Source organism: Panthera leo, chromosome A3 (assembly GCF_018350215.1).
Source record: "Panthera leo isolate Ple1 chromosome A3, P.leo_Ple1_pat1.1, whole genome shotgun sequence".
Lineage (NCBI taxonomy): Eukaryota > Metazoa > Chordata > Mammalia > Carnivora > Felidae > Panthera > Panthera leo.
Genome location: NC_056681.1, coordinates 101,005,773 through 101,027,723, shown reverse-complemented (window position 1 = coordinate 101,027,723; position 21,951 = coordinate 101,005,773). Strand labels below are relative to the sequence as shown.

At 42.2% G+C, this 21,951-nt stretch overlaps 1 protein-coding gene across 2 annotated transcripts in view; it reads right to left on the bottom strand.

The window, feature by feature from the left end:
• The window catches only part of SMYD1 (SET and MYND domain containing 1), a 40,189-nt gene extending 26,230 nt beyond the window's left edge, over positions 1–13,959 (bottom strand). Inside the window, exon 1 of one of the 2 annotated variants that reach the window (XM_042932960.1) lies at positions 13,733–13,959. In XM_042932960.1, coding sequence (XP_042788894.1) covers positions 13,733–13,869 — 137 coding nt within the window. In that variant the 5' untranslated portion in view covers positions 13,870–13,959. The remainder of the gene's footprint in view (positions 1–13,732) is intronic. The other variant, XM_042932961.1, reaches the window with a different exon arrangement.
• Positions 13,960–21,951: the final 7,992 nt, after the last annotated feature.

Here is a 21,951-nt window from a genome sequence, read left to right as displayed (position 1 = left end):
GCTACATGATGGAAACCTAATACCAAGAGTGAGTGAAATCTGGCGTGATGCGCAATATCTCAATATCTTTGCAATGTGGAGAAAAGAAATCCTGGCCACTGAGGCAGAAAAATGATGAAAACAAGCTCAGCGGTATGCGCAGAAACGCTGAGCTCCCTGGGAAAAAATGGGTATGTGAACTCAGACTGGAGTTTACGGTCTAAAGAGGCATCTCAAAAGTATAGGAAAACAGGAGCTTTTGGAATCACAGAAGGCTAGGGCCTGAAGAAAGAACCTTCAATAGAACATACAAACACAGAAATCCCTGTGTCCATCCTTGACCTTGTACTTTTTAAGTTCCCATAGTGAAAAAGAGTACACTGTTTCCAAGAACAGTTAATCCACTGTTGGCCAGTCCTAATTGTTGCAGATTTCCTCCTTGAGTTCAGCCTGAATTTGCCTTCCTGAGAAACATACTCCTATCATCGAATTCGGCTCTCTGGATCCTTGTCCAGTGGAACAGGCCTAGGTAGGTCAGTGATGCAAGAATCTGAAGACCGCTGCTGTGACTCCCTTTCATTCACCCTCTCACTCCCAGCTCCTTCAACAGTCCTATTCCGGTCTCTGATGCGCCCACAGTGGGTCCCTGTAGCCAAAGGAAAGTGGGCGCAGCAGGGCAATCAAGCAAGATTCAGAGACCAATGCTAGGGTGCTGGGCTCAAGGAGACCAAAGGTCAGGCCCTGTGGCCCCAGGAGGGCCTCAAGAAATGGAGAGAGGTAGAGAGCCAAACTGAGGGCACTGCTCAGGCTATTGCTGTAAGCTAGGTCCTGGGCTTCCTGGAGTCCAGTTTTCAGCCACTGGGTGGCCAACTCAACACACTTCTGTGTCCCCATCTGCTGTGAGGTATGTTGCTTATAACTTGTTACTAATCATGAAATACTCATGGGCATGGAAGGTTAGTGGTTATAAGTTTAGAGCAGGTTCAAAGTTATCCCCCTAATAATGTCTTCCTCACTCCCATGCAATCCCTTAAGCTTTCCCAATGGGAGAGGAAGAGTAGAATTACACTAGCATATTTAGAATATGCTATATTTGCACAGAATCTGCAGCCCATCGTAGCTATACCAAAGAGGGTATTCCCTGCTTGAGAAGGTCATTTGTCATGAGCGCTCCAGCAGAACAGAGCAGATAGGCTCATGCAGGACCCTGGCCATTTAGTGGAATCTTCAAACCCCTAGAAATGGGGAGCTATGAATTTCTCGTATCTGCCTCAAGTCAAGATGGCATTCTCTGGCAGAAATGTGAAGTTCTTCAGCAGAGACTGAATTGCTGAAGAACCCAAGTAATTTGGATCCCAATGAGGCTCCAAATCCTGTCTCCTGGCCACTCAAGGGTGGATACTGGGTCACAGAGTTTTATAATTACAGGGCCAAGAACAGAGTATGGTATCCAGTGTGGTGCTATAAATGCTTTCCTGCAAAAAAAACTCAGTTATTTGAGATAAAATTAAAAATCTAGTCACTGGTACGTCCCAGGTTTTCTCAAAGGCACACAGCCAAATCAGAGCTTCCCTCCATTTGTCCATATGATGCTACCTTTTTTAAATAGCTTGACGTATGACTGACATACATATCCAAAATCTTTAATTTGGTAGACTCTGACATGTGCATATACTTGTGAAACCATCAACATGACCAAGACAGTGAACCTATCCACATTCCCCCAAATTTCCTCATGACATTGAATTCTTTAACCTGAAGTGGGGTCTTCACCTTTATGGTATTCCAAACGGTCAAAATCATTTTGAGCTTTCAGTTTTTCATCACTTATAACAGTATGCTAAGCCATGAGTCATCTCCAAATCTGAGAGCATCTCTTAGTTTGGGATGGGGAAGGAGGAGCAGCTTCTCGCCTCTGGGGTATCAGGACTCAGACCAGGAATACAAACCCAAGGCAGGAAAGAAAGGGAAATGGTCTGGAGAGGGGAGAGTTAGAAGCAAGTATGATCATGCAGGCTGCCATTTGTGACTTGTCACTTGGAATTCCATGCCTATCTGCCCTAGGGATGTCCATCAGGGAACAAACCCGCACTGGATTGCCCTAACATTTTATACCCAAACTGATATTTTTAGAACATTCAAGCATTATATCCTCATATTTTTATTTGTACACATATATTCACATTCGTATACATATTCCATGCTGAAACTGGAATTTACACCTACCAAATATTATGCATTGCAGTTCTCACACCATTTCACTGTTTCACATTTTAAAAAGGACCACAAACTCCAGGTGGTCACCTAGAATGACAAAAGTTCTTCTGCTTTATCTTTATGAGCTCCACTTATTTCTTTCTTTTTTAAAATTAAAAAAAATTAATATTTATTTTTGAGAGAGAGAGAGAGGGACAGAGCATGAGTGGGGGCGGGGGGCAGACACACAGAATCCGAAGCAGGCTCCCGGCTCTGAGCTGTCAGCACAGAGCCTGATGTAGGGCTTGAACCTATGAGCCATGAGATTATAACCTGAGCTGAAGTCAGACGCTTAACCAACTGAGCCATCTAGGCACCCCTGGGGTCTGCTTATTTCTAATACACTTAAACTTCAGGAAGAGATAATAGCATAGGGGTTGAAGACATGAGCTGTGGCCTTCATAAGCTCAAGCAATTGTGAACCTTAAGAAATTGTTCTTGCAACAAACATGTAGTGTTTGGGAACATGTGTTAGGGGCCAACTGAGAGTCTCCCGGATTAGCTCCCAGGCAGAATACAATGTTTATTAAGGGTTATGTGATTTTAAAATGTGCCAGTTTGAAGTTTATGCAACGGCAATTGTTTAGAACTTAGATAAACACAGTTTTTCTTTCTTCCCAAGGAAGAGTATTTTATCCCTGACATTGTTTAGAATTACTGGTGCATGGTGATAATAAAAACAGAATCTTTTAGTCAGGTTTTTAAAAGTCAGTTCTGTTATTGTTTTTAAATTCTGTGCAGACAATGCCCCCTTACTGTCTGCCCCATGGTTGGACCTCTGGCATTGCCCTTCCCTTCATCCACACTGCCTGTGAGGCTCATATTTTCTAGTCTGGCTCATAGAAAGACAATACATCTGTCCTGGAGCCTACATCCAGGCCCCCATAAACTGACCTAACACACTTCTTAATGTGTGTTTATAGAATAATCTATCTGCCGTGAACTACAGCTATAATATGTCCATAAGAAATTCTAGTGGAAAGCCCCTTACATCTCCCAAGTCACTAACAACCATTTTGACAAGGAGAAGGCTGGAGACTAGAAGGACGATGAGGGTAGGTTTGAAGCAGAGCTGGGTTTCTCAAACTTCCGTGTACACACATCACCAGAGATCTTGTTAAAATTCAGGTTCCAATTCAGTAGGTCTGGAGTGGGGCCCAGGATTCTGCATTTCTAACAAATGCAGTCTAACAGTGTAAAGACTTCACCCCAGACTGGATGATAGAGAGACCTCTCCAGTCACTATACAATCAATTATCAGTCCTTGAATCAATTCAGCTATCATCAATTCAATTCATCAGTTCAGCATTTCACATCATCTTGTCTCATCAGAGTCTTTACACTTTTCTATAATAAACTTTTAATTACTTTTCATAGAAAGAAAATGTGGTCTATTTGGAATGGTTCTTTTTCTTATAGTGAACACATAGTGGGTTCCAAATGTTAGCCACCCAACTATGCAAACTACTTCCAAAGGCTTACACACCTGTTTTATAACCCATCCTACAATTTTGCTAGGGCCTGGAGTCAAGTTTTAAAGGCTAGTGAAAAAGCATCGGGAGTTATCTCCTAACTTAGATCTCCTTAGGATGAGGCTGACCTTTCTCTCCATTACCTCACCTGCCAGTAAAGCTTAGCCATGAGGCTGGAACCAGGAAGGACAAGGGGGGTAGGTCTGAAGCAGAGCTGGGTTTCTCGAACTTCTGTGTGCACACACATCACTAGAGATCTTGTCAAAATTCAAGTTCCAATTCAGTAGGTCTGGAGTGGGGCCCAGGATTCTGCATTTCTAACAAGCTCCTAGGTGATGCTGAGCTGTAACTTTGAGTAGCAAGAATGTAGAGATGAGAGAAAACCTGCTCCTTCTGGTGGGGTGTGCAAGGAAGTGTCAGGCAGGCAGAAAGGGGAAGCTTAATTTAAAAAAAGAAAAGCCCATCTCTCTGGTCTCCATCTCCTTTAATGGTGGTGGGATGGGTATTACGGAAGGTCAGACCTGGAGCCGGTCAGAGCTGGGTTCAACTCCGGATTCCAGTATCTACCTCAAGCAAGTACCCTAACCTCTCTGGGCCTTCATTTCCATACGTGAAAATGGGAATAATAATACCTAGATCTTGATGCCTTTTTAAAAATTGTTTTTAACATTTATTCATTTTTGAGAGACAGAGACAGAGCATGCATGGGGGAGGGGCAGAGAGAGACGGAGAACAGAATCCAAAGCAGGTTCCAGACTCTGAGCTGTCAGCACAGAGCCCTACTCGGGGCTCCAATCCATGAACCGTGAGATCATGACCTGAGCCAAAGTCAGACGCTTAACTGACAGAGCCACCCAGGCGCCCCATAACAACACCTAGATCTTGATATCTTTTAGACAAATGTTACTTTTTAATGAAACATGCTTACTATTTTTAAAAATTCAAGCAAGAAGAAGATTACAAAGAAGTTCCCAAATCCCACCACTATCAGATTAAATGTAAAGCTAGCCAGCTCTGAGCCTGGCACAAGATAGTGCTCAGTAGACGACAACCGGGTCCATCCACCCATCTGTCACATGGGGAGGTTGGGCCAGGTGATCTCAGAGCTCCTGCTGTCCTCCAGCATCCACTAATTCTCAGGCAGCCACCAGCGAGAAAGACCTCCAGGCTAGCAGAGAACCCCTGTAGGAGGGGCAGGTAATTCTCTGACAGAAATACCTCCCCTCATTCTTACTAACCCTAATGAGAGGGAGAGGGAGAGGGAGAGGGAGAGGGAGGGAGGGAGAGAGAGAGAGAGAGAGAGAGAGAGAGAGAGAGAGAGAGAGAGAGAAAATCCAGAAGACAGGAAGTCCTAAAGTCCTAAAACCACTTTTTGGGTTGCAGGAGAAAGATGCTTCTTCTAGCCAGGCTTAGCCAGGCAGCCTTCAGGAAGTCCCATTTTTCCTCCTAGTCTCTTTCCCCAGTGCCCACAGAGGATGTTAATTCCCACCTACACAACCCCCTGCAATTTTCAAAGAGATGTTGCAAGCAATACTCCTTTGTTAAACCTTCACAACAACCCTTAGGAGTAGTGATTACTACCCTCCTGGGGATACGAGGATCCTTATAGGGGTTCCTCATGTCTGCCACTGCGCCCAGCACAGAGGACAGAGGAAGTCTCCAAAGCCCACTTTTGAGCTCTGTCTGTAGCCCTGAGTGTTCTTTGCCCTGGCCAGCGGGTCCCCACTCACTCCTTGCTCTGCAGCCCTGCCCTGGGCCATGTCACCTGTCAGAATCAAGAGGGCTAGAAGGGCAGCTGCTGCTCAACTCCTTATATGGAAATAACCAGTTGCTGGACAGATAAATACCAAGAGAAGGCGCCTGCAAGGTAGACAAGCCGCCTAAAAACATAGCCAGAAAGGACTGAACCAACAGCTCTCGCTTTCTATACTGCTTAAAGTCTCTCAGCCTGCCAGGAGCTGTTCCTTCAAAAACCAAGGGGGAAGGGGGCACCTCCTAAAGAACATCCCACATTCCTCAAGTACCCAGAGGATTTTACAATATTTTAAATTCCTCTCTCCTTCCTTCCTCGTCCCTTCCACTCTACTTTCCTTTCACAAGTATTTATTGGGCATCCATTATGTGCTGTGCGTTGAACTTGGTAATACAGGGCCTTAAAGATAAACAAGACACAAACCTTGCCTTTGAGCGGTCCCTAAGCTGAGCTGGGGCATTAACACATATAAGCAAGGTGAGGCATGCCATCTAGGAGTGCAGGTAACTCCTGCAGGGTTCGAGGGAAGCCTAACTCCCACTGAGGTGGGGGAGGCAAGGAATCTGGGGAGGCAATCATCTGTGAAGGGAGGAGGCACTGTTCTGACCCTCTAAAGATGGGCCGAGTTTGTACTCAGAGACCGTCAGTTCTTCCATGGAGAGGCACTGGCTTGAGTCAAAGGCATCCATATAGGGGCACAGGTACATACAGGAGAGACGGGAGTAAGCTATCTGACAAGATCATAGGATGCACCACACTGGGAAATGATGCTGGAACAATGACCGGAGGCGAGGGGACCTGGAATGCTACTCTCAGTAGTATGTCCTTATTCTGCAGGCAAAGGGGGAACCACTGAAGGCTCCTGCAGAGAAGAGACACCCACCCAGAGTTGGAAGGCTCATTTTCTTTTCCCCATGGCATCTACTTAATGTTGTTTTGAAATGGCCCATGTCAACCCCTGAGGGGCATCGCTGGATTCATGTTTGCACTATACAGACCTTAGCTTAAGAAGTTAAGGGGCGCTTGGGTGGCTTAGTCGGTTAAGCGGCCAACTTCGGCTCAGGTCATGATCTTGCGGTCTGTGAGTTCGAGTCCCGCGTCAGGCTCTGTGCTGACAGCTCAGAGCCTGGAGCCTGTTTCAGATTCTGTGTCTCCCTCTCTCTGACCCTCCCCCATTCATGCTCTGTCTCTCTCTGTCTCAAAAATAAATAAACGTTAAAAAAAAAATTTAAAAAAAAAGAAGTTAGGTGATACTGCTTCCTTAGGTCAGATCTAGGTATTGCCTATTTTTTAACATCTCTTCTATATTCACATAGCAATTCTCCAGCTTTCCTCTGCCACAACTCACACGAAGAAGTTCACACTCCCAACTCAGACCTGTCTGCATTTCCAACACTGTAGCTGTGACCACACCTAATTTCCCATGCTTAAAACACATCTTCAGATGCACATGACTGAAGATGAAATCACTGTGGGGACAACCTGGCATTTGATCTCATTTATATTTAAAAAGCAATTATTTGCAAACTTCTGCATTTAAGGATTAAATGCGTTTCATAAAATGTAGCAATACAACCTGTAACGGGGCATGTGACACGTCACCACGTCTTGCACCTGCAAAAGTGTCAAACTAAAGACATTGCGAACCTGGTTGGTTCAGTTGGTATAGCATGTGACTTTTGAGCTCAGGGTTGTGAGTTCAAGCCCCACGTTGGGTATAGAGCTTACTTAAAATAAAATAAAGACATAGTTTTAAATCTGCTATGGTTATCCGCAACATCGAGTGTAAATGTTTAACACTGTAAATTGAACAATAAACAGTGATTCATTCATTTCTGAACTAACTGTTCAGGAATTTCCCTAATCCTTCTATTAAATGATTTCCATTTATAGCATCATTTGCTCCCCCCACCTCCCCCACCAGCTGTTATCAGATTAAAGGCCACAGTGTGTTGGTTGTGTATGCCACACTAATCCTCCTGTTCCCACAAGCCCATATAGAATTACACTGGCTAAAAGCCCAGCTGTCTCCAGTGGACCTGAAGCTCATAACTGGTCCAATTTTCAAAAAAAGCCTGGCTGGCATTAATTTCTCTTAAAGTACTCTACTTTTTCTTATGTTCTTATCATTGTTTATTCCTACATATATGTACATAATCTCCTAGACACTTTCAACTGCTTATACAGAATCACTTAGGAACCAGTCAAGTTTTTACTTAAAGAAATTTTTGTAAAAATCCACTATCCTTGCTCCTTCTTAACATTTTTTTTTGCAATGAATTGGATTAATAGGAAATTCATCTTACTGGTTGTGGTAGGTTGAATAATAGCTCCCCCCAAAATGACAAGGTCCTAATCCCTGGAACCTGTGAATATGTTACACTACATGGCAAAAGGGACTTTACAGATGTAATTAAGGTTAAAGACCTTGAGAAGGGGAGATAATCCTGAAACATCCTGGTGGGTCTAATGCAATTGCAAGGGTCCTTATAGGAAGGAGGCAGGAAGTCTCCTGTGTAATCACATGTATATTCCTGTTTTTTACCTAGGAGTCTCTGAATCTAACCATTCTCAGGTCCCAGAACCAGATTTTGATTGTTCTGAAATTGATGGATGAGTATTGTTTCCTTTATTAAGACCAAATATTATTAACTGGACTGACAAGGAAAGAAGAAATTAAGTCAGCGATGCCAGACCCACTTGCGGTGGGGGGTAGTGATAAAGGACAAGATCTCAGGAATCTTAGTCCTGCCCTATGCTTGTCCATCCATGTATGACCTGGGATGGCCTGCCTGTCTCCTCACTAAGCCTCAGCTTCCTGATCTATAAGAGAGGACTGAATATATCCAATGGGTCTCAACCTTCTTTTGGGTTGAAAGTGATTTTGAAAGTGATGAAAGCTATAGACTTTCTCCCCAGAAATAAAAAGCACAGATGCACATCCACACAAACTTTGATCTTTCAAATATAGTTCTCTCCTTAGCTAAGGATCCATGGACCCAAAGCCTAGATGCACTCTAAATTCATAACGTCTGGGACTGTTAAAAAGGAACCATCAAATAGCATTTTTGGCTCCCGGAACTGCTCATGAGCACCATTCCCATGCCATGTCTTGTGTTTAATGCTAAAATAAAAAATAACCAGAACAAGCTCCATTTTATATTAGTCCAGCACCCCTCTATTGCTGCACCGGAGTCCTTCACATGTACTGAAGAAATCATGAAACCCATAGAATCTCACGCTAGAAGAGATCTTCAGGGTCAAATGACCCAATTCCCCTCTACTGCCCAACTCCCCAAGGACATCATCTCTGCCAGGTTGCCACCAGAAACTACAAAACCTTGGAAATAGCTTCCCATCTCCAGACAGCACTGGTAGCCCTGGTCTCCCATTAGGCAATAGAGGTTCAGTGTCAAGGGCCTAAAAGTTTACAGGTGACCCAGGAAAAGGTTTGGAATTCATCACACCTTTGAATAGTCCCCAAATTTTCTTAAAACAAAAAAAAAAATGCAAAATGGAAATTAATAACAATTGTAATAGCAAAGTTATAAAAACCCATTCAGAAGTGGTAAGCAAAAACTACCTTTTGACATATTGTGAGATAGAACCTCTAAAGATAAAGGTGTCCAGGGCCTACTTCATTCTTAAATGTCTTGAGCTCTAACTAGCACTTTCCCCACCACACATCCCATTTTGACCAGAAATAACTTCTGCTCAAGATGCTTGGTTCTCACCCTTCTGTCAAGTACAAAAATAAAGTTTAGAACCCTCTGTCTTGCAAATGACAGTTTGTTATTTGTAGATGGCTTTTAGGAGAAGTTCTCCAATGTTATTGTAAAATATGCTTCAAATTCCTATCCTGGTCAAATCTGATTCTATTCCACATTGGCCATGAATCTATTTGTTTGTGGGTTTTGTTTGAAGACGGTGATGGTGATGGTGGCAATGGGATTGTACTCAGTGTGATAAATGGCGCCCCATGGACCTCAGTCTGTAGGTCCACTGGGCTAACGAACTGATTTTATAGTTTGGAAAAGATGAAGGTTCTACTTCAGAGAACTGGAAGGGTCCTTTCAAGACCAAACAGGGAAAAGATAAGGATTGAATCTTGCTGAAGGCCTGAGTCAGTCTTATGGCTAAAACCATTTATCTTCTCATTCCCCTTGACAGAAAATGAACTAAATAAGCTAAAAGTGAATAAATTCAATGAAATGAATGTGAATAAAATTCAATGAAAGTGAATAAATTCAATGACAATAAGTAACTGCATAAAAATAAACTAAAAAAAAGAAACTTAAAGCTTAGGCATAATTTTAATATATATATTATATATATATAATATATATGCACATATGATAGAAAAATGAATAGGTTTTAAAATAAAAGACATGAAAAATAAAGAAAGTCAAAAGTAACTGAGGACTAGAAAAGAGTTAAAATCAAAAGGGCTAATAAACCAAAATGATTCATAAGAATTCAAACAATTTAGAAGTTCTGAACATTAAGGAGTAATAAAACAAATAAGCTTTGTTTTATTAAAGAGTAATAAAACAAATGAGGAGTAATAAAACAAAGTTTTAAAATGAGGGGATCAATAGAAAATAGACAAATCACAAAAGAAGGATGTAATGATCAATAAACAGATTTTTTTAAAAAATATCTCACTTCCTTAATCAAAAAATTCAAAACAAAATAGTACTAAGTTTTTATAGGTGAAGTCGGAAAATACAAAAGTAAAAGTTAGTTTTCTGTGTTAGCCAGTGCTTGGATAAGGAGGCAAATGCTATAACCCTCATGGGAAAAACTAGTATAATCCTCTTGGGGGGGAGGGGTGATTTGGAAATCTATAGTAAAAGACTCAAAACTGTCTTTTCAATCCAAAATATACACTTCTAGGAGTTTATCTTTAATAAATAATCAGAGATGTACAGAGAGATCTGTTAGGAAAACTGAAACAACTTTGACATCCAAGTTTGATGGCACTTGCTAATCTGATATATAACAGTCAAAAGGAATACTACGCAGTCATTAAACATTCCTTGGAATTTTTAAATGCTAAAATATTTGGCTCGGTCAGTTAAGCATCTGACTCTTGATTTTGGCTCAGGTCATGATCTCACAGTGTGTGGGTTTGAGCCCCATGTCGGACTCTGCACTAACAGCATGGAGCCTGCTTGGGATTCTCTCTCTCCCCCTCTCCCTGTCCCTCCCCTGCTCATGTACTTGCACTCTCTCAAAATAAATAAACTTTAAAAAAGTAAATTATATATTGTTTAAGAATATGTACACACGTGGTAAGACTATTCCTCAAAAGGCAAAGGAATAAATAACATAAAATTCAGGCTACTAGTTACCTGTGGGACAAGTTGGGGACAGGATAGGGGAAGATAGAGAAGATACAATAGAATCACATACTCTAACTAAACAGGATGATGGTTTTATGGGTGTTCATTTCTTGTTATGCTTCATAACATATATAGGTACATACAAGTCATATGTTGTTTGAAAGAATTTTCATTTAAACGTTGTGCTCAACTAAAAATAAAATCTTTCCTCATATTTGTGTTTGGAGGGTAGGGCAGGAAGCCCGGCTTGCAATAACATGGATTAGGATGCATCTCTTCTATAGAATGATTAAAATGTGCCTCTTATGTGGGTCACTCTCAGTCCTACCTTCCCCCCTCAGGTTTCTCATCTACAGTGGCTGAGTCTCCCCAGGAGGCCACAATGGGAGGGCAGGATGGGCAAAGCTTTCCTCCCATGCCTTTCCAAGCTATCTTTGGTATACCCAAAGCGCAGCCCCTTCATGTTTGCAGTGACACACTTGGGAAAAATCACTTTTTAAAAGTATCTCTTTTAGATTTTTTTTTCAATCATCTTAAAGATCGTTTACCCCAATCATCCCAATTTTTATTACTGTAATAATAACATAACATTTTGCTAGCATTCTATCTGCAATGTTTACTAAAGTTGTTTTGTAATTATTACTTCTAATGAATGATGACTTATTTATACCAAGAAAACCATGGAAACATCAGTCAGAAAAAAAGTGGTAGGAGAACACGCAGCCATTAAATACTATGTTTATGAAGAGAGTACAGTCACCCAGAAGTACTTAAACTATGAAACGTAAAACATCATAGTTTCTGTAATAAGATCCCAGCTGTGCAGTACAAATGAAACCTACCTTTTAAAATAAATGGTAAGGAAACAGACAACAGTGTTTAGAGTTAGTATCTTTGTGTGAAGATACTAAAGATTTTTTTCTTCCTTAGTTTTCTTTTTATAACGGAAGGAAAACCCACTCAACTCCACTCTTAAAAGGGACACTAATTGGCTATATTAGCTTTTAGGGAACTAGAGGCACCAATGGAGGTATTCTATACAAGGCAGTGTGGCGACTCAGTGGCGGCATCAAGATGAGTGTTCCGAGTTTCTGTTTTCTCACTTTTTTGTCTTTATTCTGAACCCGACTGACTCCTTTACCACACTCACCTCCATGCACGACACACATACAAGTAAATTAATAAAGCCAGACAGACTCCTGTTGAAGAGGTATAACTGTCTCCTTCCGCAGGTGGCAGTCAGCCACATACTCCATTCACTGCCCTCTCCCTGCGGGTCCTGGTAGGCAGGAAGAAACGAAGATCTGAACGCTAATCAAATTATCTCTGAAAAGCAGTGCCCGTTCCCAGGATGGTCTATACAGCGAGCCAACCACAAAGCCTAGATATCAGAGGCCATCTTGATTCAGATCACATCAATGTCAGGCAGGTCACCCAGCTTTAGGTGGAGGGAACATTGTCATAGTTTAATCACTAGGCAGATTTTGTTTTGTTTTGTTTTGAAATAAAGATTTAATACTAATTTAAAAGTTTGGTCAAGTATAGACATGGTTGTGGGGAAATGGGAATGTAAATTTAATAGAGCCACTTTGGAAGGCCTATTAAAATAGAAACAGCACACTCTGGAACAATTCCCCTTCTAGCCATATATCCTTGAGAATAATCACACATGTGTGCAAGTGGACATGGTCTAGGATTTTATTTGCAGAAATGTTTGTTTTTGTGAAAAGCTAGAAACCACTGAAGGTCTCTCATTAGGGAAGTGGATAAATAAGTTTTCATATATTTATTGGGTAGAATATCCACAGCAGTTGTAATTGGCGATCCACATAGCATATGGATCAACACGGATAGATCTACATGGGGGTAAAAGAAACAGATCTTTGAGGATTTAAAAGAATTATCTATAGACCTATAGTTCCCATGAGGGTCGATATCAAAAACATGTTCAGTGAAGACAGCAAGTTCTAGAATGACATCTGAAGTATGATACTGCTTCTATTAAAAAAAAGAAAAAGACAAACTACAGTGCTACATTCTTGATAAATGAAGATATATGTATGTACTAGTACAAGAACATTCTAGAAGGAAGCACATTAAAATCATAACAAGTATTACCTCTGAGGAAAGACAGGAGATTGGTATTGGGAGTAGTAATGGTAAAAAGGGATTTTGGCTTCATGGTGATATTCTAATGTTCCAAATGTAAATGGATTGTAATGTTTACAATTACTTTTTAAAAGTCTCAGCAATTACTTTATGCTGTAATATATTTATCATACTCAAGAAGCTAAAAACATGGAGCCTTTTGTAAGAAAATGTTTCCTATGGGGCGCCTGGGTGGCTCAGTCAGTTGAGCATCCGACTCTTGGTTTCAGCTCTGGTCTATCTCACAGGTCATGTGTTCGAGCCCTGCGTCAGGCTCTGTGCTGGTAGTATGGAGACTGCTTGGGATCCTTTCTCTCCCTCTCTCTCTGCCTCTCCCCTTCTAAGTAAATAAATAAACTTAAAAAAAAAAAAGAACGAACGAACAAAAGAAAGAAAGAAAGAAAGAAAAGAAAGAAAGAAGAAAGAAAGAAAGAAAGAAAGAAAGAAAGAAAGAAAGAAAGATGTTTCCTATAGTACCACAGCCACCTCTCCAGTGGGCTCCAGCACACCCACTCAGCCAAGTTCAATGGTATTGTGAGAAAGTACCCCAGCGCCTTGGCTCACCTTTACAACCCTCCTAGGGACCAGAACAAATCACATTAGTGATGACTCTTTTCAGAAAAAGTTATTCCAGAAAACAGCTGTCAGAAGTGCCATTTTGTTAAAAATGATCAAATGGCTTCTATCCCTTTCCCTGAAGATTTTGAGAGCAAAGTGTTTTAGAGTTTGGCACCGGCCAAACCAACAGAGAAAAGAAGGCAACACCCCACATTTCATACCTGTCAAAAACCACTGCGGAATAAGCCCGCTCGGCGAAGATGACATCCGCAGCCCAGAACTCCTTAGTGGCCTTCAGACCCCTGCCTTTACCCTCAGAAGTGAAGACCTCCACGTTCTCCATTCTCCCTATTGTCATTTCAGAGTCTTTCAGGCAGCTCGGCAGATATTTAACACGGAGCCAAGTCCCCTGTCATTGCTATTTCAGCACCTTCAGCATCCCAAAGAGCAAGCCTATAAATGGACAAGCACCTCCCCTTCCCTACCCCCTCTCAGCAATGGGGCCCTCACCTCCCCCTCTGCCACGCTTCCTGGAGGTGGGAATGGGGCAGGCAAGAGAATGGTGATCCGAGAAGGGTCACGTTCATCACCAGCAAAGCTGGCAAAGCAGAAATGACCACGGGCTGGTGCACCTCTCGAACTGGACCTGAAATTTTTGCAAAATTCCTTTGCAAGAAGCAGCTCAGTCCTGGATGGCGGTTGTGCTCAGCTTCAGTTGGAATAGGGAACACTTGGTCAGTGGGGTATTTTTAGCAGCCAGATGCCTCTGTCAATCCCAAGCAGACAGCTGAAATGGTCCAAGAGAAGAGGTGATGCTTGCTGCTCTGGGAACCTTCAGCTGTCAGGCTCATACTTTCTCAAGTGAGATGGGCCCCTTGTTCCCCTCTCCCCTCCCCCACAGGTGGATTGCTTGCAGAATACAGCAGATGCCCAACTGACCCCCTTCGCACATACGGAACAGTACTATTTAGGCTCCAAGTGACATCCCTCTTCTCCAGTATTACCTGGGACTCCCACAGCACCCCCACGCAGGGCTCAGAGGTCTGGGAGCCCCCTGATGATACAGGGGTGCTGGACGCAGGCTAGGAGAGGAGATAGGCCTTGAAAATGAAAACCCTCATTTCTGTCTTTTTATCAAATCTCCCTTAAACCGTGTCTGTTGCCAGGAGAACACCAACATGCTCTGTCTTTCTTCTTTCCCAGGAATAAGGACATTGGAGGGAAAATTCTAAAGTGTCCATTGACCTAAATGCCACTCTTCTTTTTTTTTTTTTTTAAAGTAAACTCTACACCCAATGTAGGGCTCGAACTCACAACCCCTAGATCAAGAGTCACAAACTCTACAGACTGAGCCAGCCAGGTGCCTCTAAATGCCACTCTTCTTGATTGCCAGACAGCTCTTCCCAAGGTTGAAAAGACAAATACCACGTGATTTCACTTATATGTGGAATCTAAAAAACAAAACCAACAAAGCGGAAACAAACTCACAAATACAAACTAGTGGCTGCCAGAGGAAAGAGGGGTGGGGGCATGGGCAAAAGGGGAGAGGGAGATACAGTCTTCCAGTATGGAATGAATGAGTCACAGGGATGAAAGGTACAGCATAGGGAATATAGTAATGGTCTGTAATAGCCTTGTATGGTGACAGACGGTAGTGACACTTGTGAGCACAGCGTAACGTACAGAGTTGTCAAATCACTATGTTGTACGCCTGAAGCTAATACTAACATTGTATGTCAATGATACTTCAATAAAAAGAAATAAAATAAAAATAATTTTTTTTAAGTAATAAATAAATAAAACAAGACTGGATGCCCCAAAGAGTAAACATCACATGCTCCCAATGGTAAAAAAAAAAAAAAAAAAAAAAAGATTGAAAAAGAGCTTTTCAATCCAGGTTGACTTCAAATGAATACCTGGACCCCCATTGCCTGGCAACTCGGAGCTCCCCTCAGGAAGGGAGTAGACTGTTCTCCAGACACTATACCCCTGGAACAGGTTCAGCCCAAGCCAAGGTCAAGAAAGAAATCTTGCTGCTCCAAGACAGAAAGAGAGGGAACATCAAGCCCAATGCTTTAGTTATGTATCTGTGGGTCTTGACCTTATCAGAACAAGTATTATATTAAAGTGTGGTCAATAGGGGGCACCTGGGTAGCTCAGTCAGTTAAGCATCTGACTCTTGACTTCAACTCAGGTCATGAGTTCAAGCCCTGCGTGGGGCTCCATGCTGAGCATGGAGCCTGCTTGGGATTCTCTCTCTCTCTCTCTCTCTCTCAAAATAAATAAATAAGCATTTTAAAAAAACCTTGAAAAATGAAAAAAAATAAAGTGTGGTCAATAGAATAAAGGCCCACCCCCCACAAAGATGTCCAGGCCCTGCTCCCCAGACCTGGGAATATGTTACCTTACACGACAAAAGAAACTTTGCAAGTGTGATTAAGTTAAGGATCTTGAGAGAGGGAGATTATCCTGGATTGTCCAGTGGGGCCCAATGGAATCACAAGAATCCTTATAAGACGATGGCAGAGGGTCAGAGTCAGAGAGACATTTGAAGATACTATATTGCTGGCTTTGAAGATGGAGGGATGGGTCATGAGACAAGAAATGCAGGTGGTCTCTAGAAACTGGAAAAGGCAAGGGAGCAGCTTCACCCCCTTGGACCCCCAGAGGGAAAACAGCCATGGTGACATCTTGATTTAAGCCCAGTGAACCCAATTTCTGGCTTTTGACCACCAAACGGTAAGATAGTAAATTTATGTTAAATCACTAAGTAATTTGTTATGGCAAAACCAGGAAACAAATATATAAAATATTATAGTTTTTCATTCTAGTATATATTTTATAACATCCCTTTTGCTACTCTGAAATGAAATGGCATACATAATTTACCAGCTCTTATACCTAAAAAATATAAATTACTATATCTTGTAGTCTGAATGTTTGTGTATCTCACTCTCCTCAGCCCCCAGCCCAAATTTCAAAATATGGAAGTCCTCACCCTCTAAGGTAATGAATGGTATTAGTAGGTATGGCCTTTAGGAGGTGCTTAAAAATTATGAATGTGGAGCCTTCGTGAAGACGAGGCTCCAGAGAGGTCCCTAGGTCTTTCTGTTATATGAAGGCTGTGAACGATCTAGAAGAGAATCCTCACCCAACCATGCTGATGCCCTGATCTCTAACTTCCAGCTTCCAAAACTGTAAGGCATAAATTTCTATTGTTTATAAGCTACCCAGTCTGTGGTATTTTGTTATTGTAGTCCGTACGGACTAAAACATTTACCTAACCTAATAAGGGAGAGATAAAGTGAAAGTTAGCCTATGATAAAATAATATATAATCATGCTAAATTAAATATGTCAATGAACTCACTATGCATATGCTTGGGCACAACTACAGTAGAAAACATGATACAGTGGTCATATGTTTGCACCTTCAAGTAGAATGACTGTGAGAGTGAGAGCCGAAAATGTAGATTGATTCTGGGGACACAAATATCACACAGGGCACGGTTGTCTGTGACATGATTTTCTGAAATGGTGAATGACTCTTACTTAGTCAAGTTCTGAATGAAAGAAAGCATAATCCTTCAGTTAACAAGAGGTTGCCTTGGAAAATTTAGGATATATTAAAAATGATTCTGTGATTATATATAAAACAGAATTCCAGACTCTGATAATTATAAACAAAGTTTCATATACCTAAAATGTACATCTGTATGTTTGAGGCTGTGTAGGACAGGCAAAGAATCTTCAATGTGTGACTGTTCCTTTCTTCCCAAGATATCCTGCATCTGTGACCAGGATCAATGAGACAGGGGATGTTGGCTCCAGTTATTAGGCTGGTGACAAGGACATGTCCTGGTACATGTCCCTGCTATACTGCGCATCAACATAAATCTTCTATAATAGTTTTTTCCCATCTGCCCCCCTCCCGTTTTGTTTTCCACTGGGACCCAAAACCTTCTTTGTGACCCTGGTCCTGCGCACAACATGCCAGCACCACTGCACAACCAAGAGTTGCCCTGTGACATTTCTAAAATGGCCCCTAAGTAGTGGAACGGCCTTCATGAGAACTGCTGGTCTTCATGACCAGGAAAAATCCATCTAGAGTTTTGGAAGGATATCTTACTGCTCTACTGGAGATGCTCAGCTGAAAAGACTCAGGAAGAACCTAAGACCTCTCTTCAACATCGTATATCGAGGTGTGGAAGAAACGGATTTATTCCATGTTTGCTGAAAGATCCAACTAGGGGGCAGAGTGGACATAACCATGTGACAGTTTGGTGTGGTGGCTAGGGTCACAGACTTGAGCTTCAAGGACCTTCAAAGTCAAATTTCCGTCAAGCCCTTTTCTGCTCCAGGAAGATGGAAACTTTTCCCATTGTTAACAATTTTAATAGCCATCCAGTCTCTTTCTTTCGTGTGTCTGGATAAAGAAGGGTGGTGAGAAAGGGAGACAAATGGGACAGCTCAAGCCAGGGGACTCCTAGTCTGGAAGAGAAATCTAAGCTGGGAGATTTCAGACAAGAGGATGACAGGAATAACCACAATGGTTCTATGCACCTCTATTTCGGCTGAACTTCCCTTGCACCTCAGGCCACACATACATGCCAAGAACGTCACTATGGCTACCAAATACTTCCATACCCTAAGAAAGGTGTGAGAAAATTGTTGCAGAAGATGCTAAGCCAGGGCTATGTTCGGTCCCCAGTTGGGCACCTTAAGGGTAGAAAAAGGTGACATGAAGAGGCCAAGAATGGGGGCTGTTTTTGGAGTTTTAAGTATCAACACTTGGGCTTCAAGTATCGTCTCAATATAAGCTCCACTTATTAATCTGTATCTCAGGTAACATCTGTTCCCAGATCTAAGTTGCAGCTCCCAAATCTTCAGCCATAGCCTGTATTCAATTATTGTCCTCCTGAGCCTTCGAGCAAATAATCTCAGAGGATTTGAGAGCGATTTCGTTCCCTTCAGTTTGATATGCTGCAATGGAAGGAATTTGTACAAATAAGTGTGAAGGTGGAGACATAAATGAAACCCAGAAGAATGGTTTTTGAAAGTCTGGGACAGTTTGTATGCCTGTGTTAACAAAGCAGTGGCTGATCTACTATACTTGGAAAAACTTCAATCATCCCTTCTATTGGAAAGACTCACTGGCTGGGCCACATACCTACAAGGGACCACCATCTAGTGGTAAATCAAGAGAACTGCAAGATTTGTTTAGTAAAAGAACAGTCCTTTATCACTGGATTTCACCCCCTTTGTACCTGGAAGTAAGGTTCATTTCCACCTGGGGTCAACAAGTTTTTTTTGAAACCGTGAACTAAGCATGGTTTGTACCTTCCTTAATAGTTGGGGGGAAAAGTCAAAAGAATATGTTGTGATACATGAAAATTATATGAAAGTTAAGTTTCAGTGACCATAAATAAAATTTATTAAAAAACAGCTATTCTAGGGACACCTGGTTGGCTCAATTGGTGGACCATGGGACTCTTGATCTCGGGGTAGTGAGTCTGAGCTCCACATTGAGCACAGAGCCTACTTTCAAAAAAAAAAAAAAAAAAAAACAGCTATACTATTCTGTTTACATATTTTCTACGGTTGCTTTCACACTGTAACAGCAGAGTTGAATACTTGCAACAAAGACCATATGGCCCACAAAGCTGAAAATACTTACGATCTGGCCTTTTACAGACAATGTTTGCCAACGCCTGCTTTAAACTAATAACAGTTTAAAGCCTGGCAATGTTAAATAAGCAAGGGGCTGCTCACTGCCTTCAAGTGAATTCACTGGCTGATTCATGCATTCATTTTATAATCCCTAGGACTGACAGATTCAAAGAAAAAGTTCTTGCGTACGTCTAGCTCTCACATTCCAGAATGACAGGCACAGGTCTCCTCCTTAACAGTCCATTATATCCTATATAACTACATCATTGGCAAAACTTCAAACCCTCGCGGCACTTGGGTGGCTTGGTTGGTGGAGCATCTGACTCTTGATTTTGACTCAGGTCACGATTCCAGGGTCATGGGATCGAGCCTCACATTGTGCTCCATGCTGAGTGTGCAGCCTGCTTAAGATTCTCTCTCTCCCTCTACCCCTCGCCCTTTGCCCCTCTCCCCCACTGTCTCCCTCCCTCTCTCTCTAAAATTAAAAAAAAAAAAAAAGCCTCCAAAAAACCCCTTCAAATTCTCCGGTCTCTGTGTTCCTAACAAAAGAGCATGCTTGCTTCCATCTCTCTTCTTTTGGCTCCAAGAAATCTTTGGCTGTAAATTGCTTTCTTCCCAAGAATTCCTAAGTCCACTCCTGTGTAGTTATCAGCACATTTATCAGCACTGTGCTCAGTGCCTGGATAAAAGACGAGTAACACGCAGCCCCTGTCTTTAAGATACTGACCATTTAGAAAGGATTATGGAAGAGCAGGTAAAGATGGTGAGAGAGATACAGGAAGGGAGGGGAAAGGATATCCAGGGCAGGCTGAGGAGTCAGGAAAGGCTTCAGAAAAGTAGCCAACAAAGATAAGAAGGGAGTGAGACAACCAGAACTGGAGGAGACCATTTCAGCCCCAAGGACACATCAGCACAAGCAGAGGTGTGGAGGTAAAGAAATGGCAGACGTACAGACACCTACAATAGGTTGGGTACCTTGGAGCTACAGGAGCATGCATATTATACTTCTGTTCACCATTCTAGCACCAGACTATTGCCCTGGTGACCCACTGTTTCATATACGTTTGCAAGTTTTCTAACATAAATGTATGAATGTCTGAAATGGTGTTTTATTAACATTACCTCGTATGTTTTTCATAATACCCTTCGAAGTGGGTATTATCAAAGCCTCTATTTAAAAAGCAGCAGCATCTCATAAGTATAAACCCCAGAGAAACTCTCACATGTATGCACAGGGAGACTGCACAAGTACATTAGAACAGCACTGTCTATAAAAGCAAAAATGAACAACAGGCTCAATGTCTGTCAAATGGCTAGTTCATGGTGTTTTCATGCAACAGAATGCTCTAAAGCTGTGAAGGTAAATGAATTAGAACCTCACATCTCAGCATACCTCAATATCAAAATATAATAAGTGAAAAAAGTTGCAAGGGAATAAACGGGAAAATATAATAGGGAAAATATAATAACATTTATGTAAAGTTTTAAATCATGCAAAGCAATATTTCATGTTCCTTGGGGACACATACATATGTAGCAAAAGTATTAAGAAATGAATAGGAATGAGAAATGCTGCATTCAGGACAGAATTTACTTCTGAAGGGAGGAGGAGTTCATTAGGAAGTAGGGAGAAGGCATTCCAGAAGAGGGAGCAGCATATACAATAAACTGAGTTACGCAGTAATTTGGTATTTATAGGAATCAGTAAAGGTTTAACGTTGCTAAATCATAAAGTGAAAAAGCAGGGTGGGGAGGTGAGAAGTAGAAAGACAGAGATCAGGGTGCACAGAAGCCCAGTAGTACTCCTGTTTGACTTTCTCCAACAGACAACGGAGAGCCAAAATGACTTCTACATAGAAGGCTTTGGCAGTAGTATGGAGAGGACACTGGGCTGGTCAAGTTGGAAGGATAAGTTAGGCATCTCTTGCCATGGTTCTAACAGGAGATGATGGGCACCTGAAATTAGGCAATGGCAGTGTGACAGGGAGGGAGAAGCCATTCAAGAGAAACTTTGGCACCCTGCACCAGGAGTCATGCCCCTCAACAGGAAAATGGGTGGAATACTGTGCAGCGGTGAAACAAACACCTACAGGCAACAGCTTGGATGAACCTCAAAATGTTAAGTGAAAACAAGTTCCAGAATACTGCACAGAGAAAGATACAAATCTTAGGAAATTCAAGAATCATCCAAACTGTTTTTGGCCGCATACGTATGGAATAAAGATATAGATATGAAAAGAAACTACAAAGGAGGGTAGTGATTTCTCTGGGAGATGGGGAATGAGATGAGGTGAGTTTGGCTGTGCGTGTGAGTGCGCGCATATAGGCATATATTGACGGAGGGCGACAAAAGTCATTTACGGACCAGTGACGACAACGTATCAGGACCGAGGCTTCTGCTTACTCTAACTCTGTGCAATAAAGGCCCTAACAAAGGAAAGACAAACAGATAAAGGAGATGACGTATTTCTCAGATACTTTGGAGGAAGAATCCGGAGGTTCCCAGACTTTTTCTTTCTTAGTCGGTTTTAGATTCACTCACCCCAGGCGAGCGGCCCCACGCGCTCTCCCTTCCCTCCGACAACGAGGGGAAAGTCCCCGGGGAAAGTACACGAGACGGAGGGGACACAGCCACAGTTAGAGCCGAGACCCCCCCCCCCCCCCCCCCGCAAAAAAAACCCAGCGAAAGGGGCCGGGCTAAAGGGGGCGGGGCTAAAGGGCCTCCCTGGAAGGGAGGCACCCGCGCAAGCGCAGTAGGGCGCCTTGCCGCC